At 44.5% G+C, this 16,800-nt stretch overlaps 2 protein-coding genes across 2 annotated transcripts; both read left to right on the top strand.

Moving 5' to 3' along the window:
• Positions 1–8,579, top strand: gtpbp8 (GTP binding protein 8). The gene is made up of 8 exons (XM_040201813.2): positions 1–139; positions 508–702; positions 806–959; positions 2,135–2,233; positions 2,364–2,494; positions 3,266–3,365; positions 5,575–5,693; positions 6,437–8,579. The coding sequence occupies exons 2-8, from the start codon at positions 533–535 to the stop codon at positions 6,525–6,527; spliced, it is 864 nt and encodes a 287-aa protein (XP_040057747.2). The 5' UTR covers positions 1–139; positions 508–532; the 3' UTR covers positions 6,528–8,579.
• Positions 8,580–10,844: 2,265 nt separating this feature from the next.
• slc10a2 (solute carrier family 10 member 2) lies at positions 10,845–16,412 on the top strand. The gene is made up of 7 exons (XM_040201814.2): positions 10,845–10,983; positions 11,686–12,305; positions 12,775–12,893; positions 13,085–13,173; positions 13,304–13,479; positions 13,635–13,792; positions 15,421–16,412. The coding sequence occupies exons 1-7, from the start codon at positions 10,945–10,947 to the stop codon at positions 15,600–15,602; spliced, it is 1,383 nt and encodes a 460-aa protein (XP_040057748.2). The 5' UTR covers positions 10,845–10,944; the 3' UTR covers positions 15,603–16,412.
• The last annotated feature ends 388 nt before the right edge of the window (positions 16,413–16,800 follow it).

The following is a 16,800-nucleotide window of genomic DNA, read 5'->3' on the forward strand; positions in this document are numbered from 1 at the left end:
TGTTTCAGTCGGACTTATTTGAGCGGTGCACGTGACATGGAGGACAGTGGAAGAACTTGTAACAGGACAGTTATGTTGGTGACAGTTTTCACCAGAGTTCATTCCTTCATTTTATAGCAATGGAAATATTGGATGTTCGGTAAGTAGTGAAATGAACCCGCATCTTGAAATGTTACGTAGCTTAATGCTAATGTTTGTAGCTCAATGCTAATGTTTAGGTAGTTTGCTAGCCAAACTATTCTTCCTCAGGTGCACAGCTAAAGTCACACCGAGAAGGTTAACGCTACTTTTTATAAATGTCTTTCTACAACATATTTTACAATCCTTCCGGACTAACATGTCTCTCGTTTCCTGTTAACTAAGGTTACATATGTGTAATAACCTCGTGTAGTCGGCAGTAATATGTGGGGCGAAAGTGACGTCACGCCGGATCCACACCAACGCTAGTTTACAGTAGAATGTTTGACAAGGCTGCACGTAATCACCGGATCCTTCTCTCCGCTGCAGGCTGGTCTGAGACCTGCAGAGGAAGATGTTTGGTCTCCGGCTGTCCCTTTGGCTTCAGCCTGGGACACAGGTTTGTCCTGTCTCCTGGCACAGTGTCCACAAACTGGCCTCGCTTCAGAAAGCAACCGTTCTGCCCCCAAAGAAAGCCCAAAGCTTACTCTACCCCTTCAGTGCTCTGGAGGCTTACCTGGACAGGTAGTGTCTTTGCTTTCATCTGAAAGGAGTGTGTAGATTCCAGAGGCAGCATGTCTTTGTCCAGGTACTCTTTCAGAGCGTGAAGTGAGTCCTTTGTTTTCAGGTCAGTGGACAGGACTCAGTTCCAGCTCTTTCATCCCAGTTTGGAGGACATGGTTGAAGCAGAGAAGCTCTTCATCTCGTCTCCATCCCATAAGATTGATTACTACATCTCTGCGGAAAGGATGGACCACGTCCCTGCGCTGAAACCGCCTGAGGTTAGCGAGTGTCCTCTGTCACGCTGTTAACAACTGTGCTCCCAACGTGTCCCGACCACGGCTGAACTCGGTAGACATGTGCTGTAGAGACGGTGGAGGCCCCAGCAAAGAACCACAGGGCCCGCCGGATAAAACGCTTTAATGCCAGACGGGTTTTTTTCGGTGCAGGTACATCGTTAACAGTTTGCTAGTTACAGAAGACGTTGGTGTAAGGTACACGTAAGGGTCACGTGTCATCCCACGGGGGCAGACGTGGTCATACAGATGCGTCTTGTCGACGGGTTTTTTGTGCTGAACACAAGCAGGGATGTTCCTCAGGTCTCACACATCCTCATATTCACATGGCAACGTTTTCTGTCAATGCATTTACAAAAGAGTTGGAATCAATCATCTCTGTAAAGCTTATGAATTTAGGTCATTTTTCTTGTGACCTCTTGTTCTCTCTGTTCCGCCCTGAGCTCAACTTCTTATTATTCTTTATTCTTTACTAACCTCATGTGGTTAAGGCGCCAAAGTCTCCATCCTTTGAGGTGCTACATTTAGTTATTCAGAACATTTCGAATGCTTTTACATGACCGCTTAGCGTGTAGATCACCTATGAATCATCCTTATTACAAAGCTTTACCCCACCTCACCACACCACCTCACGTTGCCCTTCCTCGACCATCACGGGGGCACTCAGCCTGTGAAGAATGTTGCCTAATGTCTCCTTACCCTCCTGCAGCCTCATACATAATCAAGCAGGGGTTGACACCCGATAATAGATGAGCAGATTTATAACCTTATGGACGGAGGTGAGCGCCGGAGGGCTCGGAGTGGAACATGGTGTTGACGGGACAGCGCGGCTCCTTTGGCATGCCGAGTGAGTCGCCACTCTGTCACAGGATGATGAATTTGGGGCTTGCTGGCAGCACAGGCCTCCATCCATCTGTGGCGCGTGGGAGAGATGGATGTCCCGGGGGGCTCGGTGGGTCTGTGGAGCTGCAGCAGCAGTCGGAGCCGGCGTGCTGGATAAAGTGACGTCAATGAGGAAAAACTGGAGGAACTTTGGAAGTGAAAAAGTCAAGCACAAACTGTAACAGAGCGATTTAGCTTTTCATGAAGAGGTCGGATCTGTACCGCAGTATTACGCAACGTGTGTGTGTGTGTGTGTGTGTGTGTGTGTGTGTTCTTAGGTGTGTTTCATCGGCAGGAGCAACGTGGGCAAGTCGTCCCTCATCAAAGGTCTGTTCTCCCTGACGCCACAGATAGAAGTCCGAGTCTCCAAAACGCCAGTGAGTAGTCGTAGCCTTCACACGCAGTGTGTCCTGGTGAGCTCACACGTAGACGTCAGTTGGCGCTTTATGGAGTGTTAAGCGTTCCACGTGTAGAAAGACCTCATCGTCTTTGTCCCTTGGTCCTTAGGGTCACACAAAGAAGATGAACTTCTTCAGAGTGGGCAAAGCGTTCACCATCGTTGACATGCCCGGCTACGGACACAGAGCACCCAAAGACTTTGTTGACATGGTGGAGCCGTATCTCCTCACCAGGAAGAAGTAAGACATTTACTTCAGTGAACCTCCTGAGGCCAGCGAAGGGCCCCTCAAACAGGTGATGGTGTCTGCAGAGTCCTGAAAACATGACCCCCCCCCAACTGAGACTCATCCCTGTGGGGGGATTTATATGACTTAAAGAAAACAGAGACACAAATGATTGTCCAGGTGCACTTTAGTAATAGTCATAATTGACTCTTTATTTACTGTAGATTCACATTGTTTGGTTGAAATAAAACATTTTATATTGATCTCTTGATAAAGAAAAGGAAGATAATTTAGAAATCTGTAAAAGCAAAGAACTGAACTCCACTGGCCCACGAAAGGAAAATATTCTGTTGTGATCTTTTTCTCGTGTACGCAGTATTTCTGCAGTTTGTCGAGCTAATGATGATAGTCGAATATGACATCATCATCTGCTCTTGTGTTTCAGAGAGAGAGAGAATCACCACTTGTAGAATTAGAGACCGCTTCCTGTAATTCCACAGCGGTGTAAAGTCGAACCCTTTTCACACCCGTCGGCTGATTTTAAAATGAACACGGGTCCTTTCGGCTCCGAGACAAAGCCGCTGGCAAGATGAATCCACGTGAGATGGACGTCCTGTGTTCACAATGAAGTCTCTACTGTGGTGGTCAAACACTGAGACGTATGCGTTTGACTAAGTAATGTCTCCCACCCTGGTCCACCGGGTGGTGCGGTGTGACCCCCCCCAGTCCCACCCGCTAACCTGCTGGATGCTCCATGTAACCTTTTGCCAATGTGTCGTCTGTCAGTCTGGTCAGGACGTTCCTGTTGGTGGACGGCAGCGTTGGTTTTCAGAAAGCCGACATGATCGCCCTGGAGATGTGTGAGGAGATCAGACGTCCCTACGTGGTAGGACACACCTTGTTCTCTTAAGAAACACTGTGACGGGTCCTATCGGAAAAATTGTAGAACTCTTTGCTCCAAAGCTGATTAGATGAGTACAGCGAAAGAAAACTGCTATAGAGATTGTTGATTATAATTAGGATTCTAGAATCACGCAGCTCAATTCGTCCCCGTCTCATATGCTCAAATAACACAGCGCTCAGTCATTTGCTTCATCGACAAAAACAAATGCAAACTGCAACTATTTCGACTGTCTGGGCGTCAATTATGGAGGTCAGCAGCTCTGTGAGTAGGACACTCAGTTCCTGCTGGTAGCCTGAAAAGTGACCGATACCCTTTCTGACCCCACAAACCGCAACCAAGGTCGGAACATAAGTGTGAGCGCTGTGGAGAAAACAAACATCCAATGTGTCATCTCATTAACGGTACATTATTCACCCCCCCCCTACACCCCCAGTGCCCCACACAACCAAACAAGATTTCTATCTATAGCTGCATTCAAATTGGATCAATGACAGAACAGTTTTCTCACGCGTTTGTTAGTCTGCTGTACAGAATGTAGCCCCTAGAGGGCGCTGGCGCGCCCCCAGGGGTGCACGCGTCACACTTTGGGAATCCTTGCTCTAGAAGTAAAGTCAGAAACGTTGAAGTCCACCCACACTTTTAACTAACTATCATATAGTCTTTACTTAATGCATCGGCCTATTTTTTCAAATTCAGTTTCTGAAACAGAGAAAGAAGCCACAGCTTTGCATGAAGACATGGAGTCATTGTCAAAATCCAACAGCGCAGACCGGCTCCATGTGCACATCAAACATTCACCAGTCCGTCCCGCAAGCAAAAGTCCCTCGTGCGCCAGAGATTCGCTCACTCGCCAAAATTCTTGCTTGCGAGGCTGTTTCTGCTCGCCCGCTCAGTCAAGGGGCGGAGCCAGTCACCATGGTACCGACATCTAATTAGGTTAGTTAAACCTCGTCTTTGGCTTGGCGGGACTCTGTTGAGAGGGGTTTTGCCTCACGGACGAAATAGTAAGTGGTCCAACGGGGGGGTTGGGACCCTTAATGACCCAGTGAAAAGTCAAACCTGTGGTTGGGGACCTCTGGTATAATATATCAACACTAAATTAAGAGCAGATGGTACATATTGGACCTTTTTAAATCAGCAACAGCAGCTTGCCTGTTAATGGAAATGATCTCCACTATCTAGTGGAGTCGGTGAGCTCCACCGCTAACCAGCCCCCCCCCCCTCCTCTTCACATTTGACTCATTCTTACAAATCTTCATCATTAAGTCCACAGTGAATTAATGCTGAACGCTCTCACTCAGCTATTTAAAAACTGCTGTTCCCTGTGAAATGCCAACGCGGAGGCGTTATAATTAAGCGCTCTGCAGTCAATTATTCATGCGCCGGTGATTAAACACTTGGACCGTTAGTGAGGCTTTGACAGCGGCACTTTTTTACAGAGATGAAGTCTCACTGCTCAAAGGCAAAGGAAACGCCAAGAAAAACCTTAAACGCTCGATTTCCAAACTGAAGTGTTAACGTACATTTATTAAACCGGTAATCTACTTTTGCCCTTTCCTAAGGAAAGTAGTGCACTCGCACAGGCTCTCCTCTCCCTTTGGAAGCAAGACACACGAGCTTCTTGGGTCTTGGGTGTGTTCGATGGTTCAACTGTACTCAGTACTTTTACTGTCTCAGCATCAGTTTAGATGAAGGAAACGAATCAGAAAGGAACAACTCCCCCCCCCCCCCCTCACTGGAGCTGTTGATTGGTGTCGACTCCCAGCGGCTGCCTGAGAGGAGTCAATAAAATGTTTTTATAAATATGTCAATCAGCGCAGTTGAAATATAAGAGCGAAGGACCATCAGTTTGCTTGATTGACCGCGGACAGACGGACTGCAACACACATACTGCACACACGCTGGTTCACGCCTGCTCTAGATGAATGTTTTTTTTTATGCTGCCATTATGTTGTGATGATGAAGGATAAGATGTAGCTCAGTCAGCTTTCCGGCGGTTCATGCATTCATCATATTCCAATAAAAGCTCAGAGCTGTAACACGGAAGCCTGTGGGAATGGAAATGGAGAGACTCTTAGCGGTGGATCAGTTGATTCCTAAATTCAAAGACTATGAGAATCACAATGCTGCGTCTCGTATCTCCATGCTTTTACTTCCCATATTGTAATGTGACAAACACTTTGTTGTGCAGCTGGTCGTCACCAAGATCGACAAATGTGGGTACGGAACACTGCTGACAAACCTATTGGATCTCCAGGAAGTGGTGAAAACACGGACCACAAGTTGCTTCCCCCAGCCACTGCTGGTCAGGTGAGTCTCCTGTTCAGGCCCAACCCCCTCCTGCCTCCCGCGTACACATTTCTACTGCGACCTTCTTCATAAGGTAACACTTTGAACCTGGTGGTTTATGTCGTCTGCATGACTCACAACACACGAAGGCATCTGAGATGCTTCTTTGTTGTGCAGCCTTATTTTATTGTGTCTCATTTCACTGGGCTGCATCCTTGTAGCCTCCTGGAGCCTTTGTGGCTGAACCGAGTGGTCTCAGAAATGTCACCTCTGGCCTTCGGGGCGGACTTCCTTCTGTGTCATCAGCTTTACCTGCTCCTGTTGCCTAGCAACCTGCTGCGCTTGACAGTAAAAGCTTTAAAACCTGCTTAAAAAAATGATAAAATACAGAGAAAAGAAGGTAATCTTCTTATTTAATTTAGAACGACATGCTTCACCTCCGGAGCACGATATATTTCAGGCTGAGTGAAGAACATTTCCCGGTCATTTAAAATGAAAATTAATTCAATTAAGCCATGTACTTTCAGCTAAAAGTAATATTGCAATATTAAGGGAGAGGAAATCAATTAACACAAGTCAATAAAAACCACAACAGCAAACACTTGTATGTATATACTGTTTTCAACCATAATGATATTCATCTCTACAAAGAGTATTAGCTGCAGTTATAAAACCTTTTATTCACAACATTTAAGAAAAAGGAAATTACAAAGTGCGTGCGTGTTAACAGTAATTCCATGTAAAATGTGCTTCTTGTTTAACAGCTCCCTCCATTTCGAGGGGATCTACCTCCTGAGATGCTTCATCGCTCACGTCACAGGGAGCATCAGACTAACGGACACCGCTCACAGCTGAGCAGAGAACCGCCGGACCCACAATGCAACTGTTTCACCTGCAGCCCCCTAACCCTCCCCTTCAGTTTGCCTCCCACTCATCTCCACAAATGTTTCATTAAGTAGGCAGGAGCATAGAAGCAGCCACCTGCCCCCCAGCAGCAGTCAGCCCCGCCAGGGAGATGCTGGCGTCCAGGACGGCGGCGTCCGGGCCAGCTGAGGGAGGCAGTGCTCGCCTCCTTCCTGAAGAGGGCGCTGTAGAAGCCGACGGCATGCTGCCTCATTTCGCCCGTGCCAGTTGTCATCCTGACAGCGTGGAGGTGGAGACGCACCATTTGTTTGGTCGGAGAAACGCAACTCTCCAGATTAAAGAAGTGGGATGTAACAGCATCCATGTCCATAACACGGATGGACCTCAACCCGACCAAAGCGCCTTTGTCTCGTTCTCCTAGGACCCCAGTGGTTCTCCCTGCTGGTGCAGATCCCTGATCTCATCCCTAAATCTTCAATGACCCTTTTGAAGTTCGCTGAGGAGTGACTGACACAGGAACCATTTCATTAATTCACTTTCTTCATGCTTGGATCAAATGTGGTCTATTGACGCTCTGATGACTAAAGCCATCCATGTCTACGCCTCTGTGGAGGAGAAGATGTTCACATCCAGCCCAGGTGAACATCTTCCACCACAACCCCCGATCGGCCTCATTCTGCGGGTCGCTGTGTGTTTCCTGCAAAACGATGTTAAACGCTGGTTTGATTATGTCAGCAGTAACTGCTCCCTTTTGTCAAGTCCCTCCCACCATTAATGTTTAAAGAACCTACCCTCAGCGTGTGTAAGGGAAAAAACAAGGGGTGGTTGCCTAGACATCGACAGTAACAGATAGTTCGACACAGTGTGACACGTCCATCACAGACTCGCTTATTCATTCTAAGCCTTTTGGGGCCTTTTCCTTGATCACTTTTCCTCAACGTCCTGAGACGCGTCACGTTTCTCTCAATTGACTGAATCCTTTCCAACCAGTTTCTGTAACGTCAACACACGTTTAATACATTTATGCACTGAAAATAGTCATCAACTTTCACAGATTTTCCATAACCGTCCAGGTCGTTGACTTCTCCGTCGAGAGTCCTTGTCGTTCTGCATCTCGTCCCCTTCAGGCAGAGCACCAGCAGCCACACTCCCCCTCAGACCAGGAGCCTTCCCTTCCCCTGATACCTACTACTTCCTCCTCCTTTGTTCCGTTTCTCTCCTTTCTTCTTCTTTTGCTCCCCCCCCCCCCCCACACACTCATTTCCTGCACATCTGTCTATCTATGATTTACAGACTCATGGAATGAATGTGACATGTTCTATCACGTTCATCGGAACTGCTCTTATTTTGAAGTCAGATCTTGCACGCTGCTACCCTAACGCCTCATACACACACGTGCTGCAAAATAGAGCTGTTAGACCTTGACCGCAGTAACCAGGCTGACAAAAAGGACACTGGCTAAGAACGAGGGGTTAAGAACAAAGATAACAGCATTGGAGGCCACAGCACCATGTAAAATCCTCCATACTCCAGGTCTTTAGGGCAGGCACATATAAAATCCTGCACTGTGGGCCAGTTCCGCTTTGTCCCAGTTGGACAGCACAGCCCAGCTATATTTGCCTCCTTCACACAGTTGGCATAGATGGTTTTCTTGTCCGCTTCCTGCAATGTAAACCGTCCTGTGAGTTGTGGCTGGATGAACTTCCACGGCCCACGAATGAACTTCTCCATGTTGGAGAAATAGTCCTCCAGCTCCACTGCCTTTGCGTTCTTCATCATATTCAGAAAAAAGAACACACTTTGTTTATTTAATGTACTCGTTGTTTTAGTACTGTGTATTTAATGTTATTTTTGCTCTGTTGTATGAATAAAGTGTGTTTTTTGTATTGGAACAAGGTCTTAAGACTCTTTACTGTGAGGACAGCCGGTGGGAGGCTCTGCGTCTCAACTCAGGACCTGGTTTCTTTTCTTTGCATGAACTAGTTTTGTTTTTTGATGGACAGTAAAATTGTTGAATAAAATCGGTTTCCATTGACAAAAAAAGACACCATGAAGGATTTTGTATAACTCTTCTATATTTCTATCTCTCTCCCTCATTACAACACTCATGGACATACAGTCCCTCAAGTCTGAGACCTAAATGCCTATTCCTTTCATCCTCCTCCGATGCTTCTAATACGTCCACCATAACCGACAATACCAGTGCTCTTACTATTAAAACTAGTACTACTACTGTTACTACTACTTACAGAGACCCTCTGGATTCGACCCTCTACGTTCCACCGGAAGAAACGTTATTACTACTAATATTACCACCTGCACACTTACCAACAATACAACCATTGTGAAATCTTTGCTTGGAACCAGATTTTTAAAATAAACGTTGAAAATATTATAAACTCAAATAGAGACACTTTTCCAGAACCCTGCTGGGCAGAGTTGCTAAAGTTGTTTGGGTTTTGTGCAGCGTGCTTATACAACATGTATAAGAATGATGGGACACGTAGTCTGCAAAGAACAATGCAAGTGGACGACTACATAACAAATCAGCAGATGAAGTCATAAACCTTTTATAGAAGATGGTCGAGGCCAAGGTCACATACTGGAAATCTCACTGTCGTGAGTCAGTGGGACCATTTCACAAAGGTTCCCTGCCTTCCTTGTTTTAGTGCAGAGCGGGTACTTGACGCAGCCGGGATCAGATTAGATGGTTATCTGTAATCAGATCACCTAAGGTGATGGCCTTGACGTGACAAAAACTCCAAGAGCAGAAAGATACTTAACATTTACTGCGTCTTGACTGCAGGACAAGTCCGATTGAGGGGGGGAAAGATAAAAGCTAATGGGACGATACATATAAAGATAAAGACACGATAAGACTCCCTCAGAAGCGCTCCCATAAGTATTCACTGGTCTTTCCTCATCCAGAGAGGACATGCCCCGCAAACCCCTTTATACTGCTAATGAGATCCTCACACAAAGCTTTTAAAGTTGAAGCCATGGATGGATTGTGAACAGGTCTACTGGTTAGTGAGCCGGTGTCAGGCCTTTATAGGCCTTCGCCTATAAAATGTTCCTCCAAAAGGCCTGTACGAACCAGGAGACGACTCAATCATTACTTTACTTCTCTGAACACCTAGTATCCAAAAATCAAAACAGGGCTTTCCTACATCCTCTGCTCTTAAACGGCCCGACAGGAGCAAAAACCACCCCACAAAAACAACAACCTCCTTTTCATTGGGGAGAAAATATGGGAGAAATCCAACAAGGAAGGTTTAAGCGTCCTTCCCCCGGCTTTAACTCACATTGTGGCTGGATGTCTTGTGTGCAATAATGAAATTACATACATTGTGTTGAATATATTGCAGTTATTAATCTAACATACTAATATAATAAATCTTAATAACACACAAATTACAATTCTATCACTAGTCATTATCACACATGTAATCATTTCGACTGCTAGGAGTGCTCCTCTGCTTAAATCCCTAACAGGACCAGGAACGTGGATCCTGTGGAGAAGTGGACTCCACTTCTCAGGTCTTCACACTGGCTTCCTGTCCAAAAAAGGATTCACTTTAAAATCCTGCTCTTGGTTTATAAAGCACTCAATGGTTTAGGGCCAAAGTACATTTCTGATCAGCTGATATCTTATGGACCCCCACAAACCCTGAGGGCATCTCACTCACTGGTCTACTTTCTGTCCAAACTGAACATGGAGAAGCAGTGTTCAGTTTTTCTCCTCCACATATCTGGACCAAAGTCCCAGAAAGCTGAAGGTCTGCTGAGTCCCTCAGCGCCTTTAGATCCAGATTAAAGACGTTTCTGTTTGCAGCTCCCTTTAATTGACCGTTTCTGCATTTTGTAATTTTGGTACTTTTAAACTACAATGCAAAATGTTATTATAGTTTTTTAACGGTGTCATTTTTTATATTTTATGTTTCAATCAATGCTCTAAACTGTTTTTAAATATCCTTGCTTTATGTTTGGAGGTATTTGATGGTTTCATGTCAAGCATTTAAAATTGCCTTGCTTTGCATATGCAAATCCCATTATTCCTTTGAGTGTGCTGTGTTGAAACGTGTGGAGTTTGCACGTTCTCCCCGTGTCTGCGAGGGTCCGCTCCGGGTCCCCCGGCTTCCTCCCACAGCCACAGACCACAGGCAGGATACGCGTTGTCTGTCTCTTCAGACCTGTGATCGACTGGCCAACCAGTCCACGGTGTCCCCTGTTCCCTCGCTCCATGCCAGCTGGGATTGACCCCCCCCCGCCCCCCCCCGCCACACCCCAAGGTCTCAGGGTAGGTGGTAATCCGAATGGATGGAATGCAAAACGGACGCATTATGTCGGTCGTGTGACCTGTTTATACTTAACTTTCCTGTTAACGGACAACCTTTACCCCTTCCACATGAGGCAGACACAGACTCCTCAGTTGGACTTTGGGAAGGTAAGAACCACCCAATTTTCTATCAGACATAGAGAACATTTGTCTGCAGCAAACTTACAAGCTAATTTGAGTAGTTGCGCTCCTCGACTTAAGTGCTTCCCACAGGAATGAGTGTCAGCTGTAGATCATTTTAATGTGATATGTGTTGTCCACACACATGTCATCTGTAACATGGTGACGTAAAGTGCCTATAAAATATATTTATTCCTTCTTGTAACTTTTTTTTATTGTTTTCAATATTTAATCATGGTGTGTATGTATTTAATATTTAATAATACTGTTCTAGAACCATGTTGAAAAGGTTTTCAAATGACAGGAAAGTGATGAAGCTAATATTGTATCGAGTGCACTGTATCATTTATTTTGTGTTCCATATTTAACTTCCTTGCTTGAACAAAGTGATTAAATAAAGGGTTAGGCCATGACTGGTTACTTTTATTGGCACTGTGCAAATACTACCTGGTATGTGCAGGGTGTGTCTGTGAGGACTGGAAGCATCTTCCCTCCTTCATTGGCGTGTGATGATGCTGCATAACGAAGCAGCCCAATAAAGTTTAAAGAGGCCAAAGGGCAGGAAACGTTGTAACCAAGCTGCAATGACATTTTATATTTCAGAGTGATTCTCTTTTTATATATGTGCACATTTGAACACCGACCCCATAAAAACATTAGGATTGGTTAATTTTTTATTTTGCCTTTCAGCTGGTTTTCCCTCCCCATTGTATCTGGCTGAAGCAAGGCAGGCATAAAGAGCAGCGAGCTGCACGAATCCTGTCACTCACACCAGCATCCTTTGGGATATCGGAGAAGGAGAAACTTGAAGATTGTCTCGTGGGATCTAAGAATTACCAGATCTCATTCGGTCTTCTCTTTTCCTTCGGGAACCACTTTCTTTTCTCTTCTGTTCCCATTACAACGTCCACAATGTCCATATTCATGGCGCCTTCTGCAGTTCCCACTGGATGCGACCCTCTTTCCACGTTGTGTTCGGGCACAAACTGCCTCGTTCCTCCCAGTAACTTCAACGACATGCTGAGCTTGGCGTTGAGCGTAGTGCTCACCGTAATGCTCGCCATGGTCATGTTCTCCATGGGCTGCACTGTGGATGCCGAAAAGCTGTGGGGCCACATCAGACGACCCTGGGGCATCGTCATTGGCTTCCTTTGCCAGTTCGGCATCATGCCTTTCACAGCCTTCGCCTTGTCACTGGCCTTCGGTGTGCTGCCTGTGCAGGCCGTCGTCATCATCATCATGGGTTGCTGTCCTGGAGGCTCGGGCTCCAACATTATCTGCTACTGGCTGGATGGAGACATGGACCTAAGGTAAGAAACTAGCTGGGCAGAATGGCAGGTCCCAGGCTCATTGGAAAATGATAGTTCACCTTGTGTTTTTTGGATAAATCAATAATAATAATAATAATATAATATTTGTCCCCCTGACACACCAAATGTTTTTATTGTTATTGGGCTAACAGTAACCAGAAAATATTGATTCTTGATCTGTTTCCAGTACAACGTAGTTGCAGTTTAACAATGTTTCTAATCAGTAGGGGGGCCTTTGTCCCACTGTGTGTTATGTGTATGTATCTGTTAAGAAGTAGAAAACCAATAAATAACCAAAAAAAGGCAGAGATCAAATTTTTTCATTGACTGATGCCATGCAATAGTGTTGCGTTCTTTATATTCCAAAAGTTTTCCTAAAATTTAATTAATTAAAATCCCATTTTCTCACTTTGCTTACAGTATCTCAAGGTATAATTGTAACTGCACACAATTTTATTCTCTGTCTCAGTGTCAGCATGACTGCGTGTTCCTCCATCCTGGCCTTGGGGATGATGCCTCTATGCCTTCTCATTTACACCTCCACCTGGACTTCTACCAGCACCATCCAGATCCCATATGACAGCATTGGTAACTATGCGACTCATTACAACCGACATCATACATACAAAATAAATAAGTATGCAGTATATATAAAGAAATTGTTAACATTGTGTATTTTAAATAACTTCTGTTTTTGTAGTTTTGAACAACCCAAAGGCCTGAACAAGTTTATTGTAACCCTATATTTATGTGATGATGTGAATTCTGTGTACACTCAGGTATCACTCTGCTGGCCCTTCTAGTCCCGATAGCTCTGGGAATATATGTTAAACGCAGGTGGCCCCGCTGGGCCAAAAAGATCCTCAAGGTAGGAGCCTAAGTGTGCAACATATGAATAGAACACTAATATTCTTTTTGATGGGGATATTGTTGTGACAAAGACATACATGGCTTGGCTCCAATTAGAACCCGTGGCTGTCTGTGTTTCTGCTGTGCAGGTGGGATCCATAGCCGGCTTTGGTCTTATTCTCATCATAGCGGTGGTTGGAGGAATTCTCTACCAGTCCTCCTGGGACATTGATCCCTCCCTATGGATTATTGGAACTATCTACCCCTTCATTGGTTTTGGCCTGGGGTTCCTCTTAGCCCGCTTCACGGGTCAACCCTGGAACAGGTAGGGGGATAGCATAGTATATATATATGTGTGTGTGTGTGTGTGTATAGCATAGCTTAATTAAGTATAATTCAGTTTTTCTAAATGACACAACCATTACTGCATCAACAAACATACAAACGAATGAACTGAATTATTGTCCCTGCTTCGTTCAGATGTCGAACCATCGCATTAGAGACGGGTTTCCAGAACTCCCAGCTGTGCAGCACCATTGTCCAGCTGTCCTTCAGCCCTGCTGAGTTGGAGGTCATGTTTTCGTTCCCCCTCATCTACAGCATCTTCCAGCTGGTGGTGGCCGTCCTTTCAGTCGGATGTGAGTGTGAATTGGCTGAGACATTCTCGGCTATTAGGTAGATGAGCCTGAGGTTCCACGTATTCGGACTTCAGGTGGAGAACGTTCATTTAAACTAAAACCTGCTCAAATGTGATTGGTTAATGTTGCTACAACTACAAATGGAAACCAGAACACTTCCGCTAAAAAAAAACTTGTCCAGTTGCCTGAAACAGATACGGTATTTATATGCCAAATTATTGAGACACTTTTCTGTTAAAACTGGACGTCATTTAACACCAGGAGAATGTAGCTGACCGTGAGGCTAAAGCTGTCTCACGCTGCAATAAGGCTGCTAACAGTTCAACATTTGTTGTTTAAATGGCTTATACTAAGACATAAGTAGCTTGTACGGCATTCGGCAACCTCAAGTTTGAAAAGCGTGCCGTGAACCAGCGTTCTCTCTGAGGGCCGTCACTGCTGCTTGTAGAAACGACAATGGCCTAAAAACGCACGGCTGCAACGGTGTAGTCCACATGCTAGTTTTACATTACAACCACATCCGCTCTTTATATGCAGTCCGTGGTTGAACCACTTCTATTCTTATCTTCTAATCTTATCTTCGATCTAGAATGGCAGAAGCAATAGATCCTGACGTTCTGTTTCTGTTGCTTCTGGCAGAAAGGCACGACGATTGTTGTTCACCGCCTTTTTTCAGAAACTCATTGCTCCATTCTGTCAAATTTTAAGAGATACAGTGATCAATCTAAAAATAATAAGTATATTTTCTTCAGTGCATAACAAATTGAAACTACTTTTCTTAATTTAGAACTAGTTGTTTAGATCCACAGGATCCAGGGGTCATGATAACTACAGTTTCTTCCCGTCGGGCTCATCAACAGAGCCGGTCCCCCACTGACTGACTGTAACACTCCACCGGTCACTCCCCCTCACACTGCACACGCCACCCTAACTGTCATTTCCCACTTTGTCGTCACTCGTCACTTGTTACTTGTTCGCTAGTGCACTTTATGCTTAATATTCTTTTTTTAAACCGTTTTAATATTTTAAATTTTTAACTTTAACTTTATTCCCTTGTTTTATACTAACCCATAGCCTTATTCTACTAAGCCATTGCATTAGCATTTCATTTTACTTTATTTTATTACTTGTGCACTGCTGTCTTGTTGTCTACTGTCACGCACTAATCGCCAAGACAAATTCCTTGTATGTTTGACATATTTTGGTAATAAATGTTTCCGGGTGATGAGTCTGCTTCGCGGAACCATAAATACGTTTCACATCGGATGTTGTGAGACAATAGCTGATGTTTAGGAAAGAAAACTACTTGTTTATGGAAAATATGTGTTTCCCTTCCAATAATAAAGTAACAGGTTAACATATTAGCCGTATAGCAATGTCACCATAGCAACGCTGCATAGTAGACTCTCTTATGCAACAAGCGGAATGACGTTATGTAGATTAAGTTTACTTTAGGTTTCACACCAGAACCACGGCCTCCTTAGTGAAAGTCCTGTGGGGATTTTTGCTGCGCTCACAGTGGAAAATCATGCTTCTTATACTCATTATTAGCACGTAGGGATCCTTTTAAAAGGTAAAAGTCAAGGTGACTGATCCCATTTCTGAACCTATATTTTTTTCTTTCACAGCATATCAGGCATATAAACGATTGTGTCACCCAGCTGATGAAGAGACTGAGGATGCATCCCTGGAAGCCGGCGAAGGCGAATCAAAGAAGGCTCACGCTGTGGAGAACAGCGCCTTCGAGTGTGATGACAAAGTTCACAGCAGCGAGAAGGGGCGGGAGGTCAGCGGGATCACCCAGCTGTGAGAAGACCGACCTGCCAGTTAGAGCATTTAGATCTGCAGTATGAACATCTAGCGTCCCGCCACCAGTCATGACAGCAGCCACGAGTCAACGGGGACCTCGCAGCGCCCCCTACAGGCTGACACTCGGCACTACAGGTCCTGTTCTAAAAAACGTTTGGCAAGGCACGCGTGAAACTCCCCCCTCGTATGTTCCTCCAACTAAATAACTAACCTGTCAGACGATGTTGAAGGCCCACTTTACATTTAATTTATTCATATTTAATTATAACCAACTGGGTGCGTTGTCAGAAAGCTCTTTGGCCAATGTACCTTGACCAACGCATTTACATGTCTGTATATATGTTCATAAGAAGATATTTACTGTAATGTGCGCTGAATGGTGGAAGATGAAACTGAATACTAATATAATGTGTTTATGTGACATTCAACATTTATCTGACAAAGAGTCAAAGACGTGTGTACAGATCCAACGTTTCACTGGGGGTCAAACCCTCTAGTAGAGCACAATGCCGTTATGTTTTTAAAATAAGTGTTCTTTATTATCCTGATTCTCTATCCTCATGTAGCGGGTGAAATCAGTGCAGTCTCGCCTGTGTTTTCTCTGCTCTTTCAGTTACTCTTAGTTCTTCTACGCCTCATTTATGTGAAACAGCTAATTCTTAGAATTTTTTTTAATACATAAACCTGTTTTAACATATATATTTATGAAACATATTCACAGCTCATTTATTTGTCCTCTGTATTACGCAATTGTAAAAAACAACAACATCTGAATTCCGTGGAGCTACATTAAAGTATTTTACAAACCATATTTTCTTTCAAATTATTTTCAATTCAATTTAATTCATTTAATTTAATTTTGTAGAGTCCAAAATCGCCTCAGAGGGCTTTACAGTCTGTACACATACGACATCCTCTGTCCCGAAACCCACCATCGGCACAGGAAAAACTCCCCAAAAAATTAGAAAACCCTTCCAAGAGGGAAAAAAGGGAAGAAACCTTAGGGAGAACGTCAGAGGAGGGATCCCAGTCTGGGATGGACAGACTACAATGGATGCCATGTGTACAGAATGAACAATGTATAATACATGCAATTCCTATGACAGAATATAATGTTGAATATGTGTTTATCCAAAAACCTTTTGTTTGTTTATTTTGTTGTCATAACTAATGTTTTCATGTGAATATGCGTATTAAAC

The sequence above is a fragment of the Gasterosteus aculeatus genome, chromosome 16, assembly GCF_964276395.1.
Source record: "Gasterosteus aculeatus chromosome 16, fGasAcu3.hap1.1, whole genome shotgun sequence".
Classification (NCBI taxonomy): Eukaryota; Metazoa; Chordata; class Actinopteri; order Perciformes; family Gasterosteidae; genus Gasterosteus; species Gasterosteus aculeatus.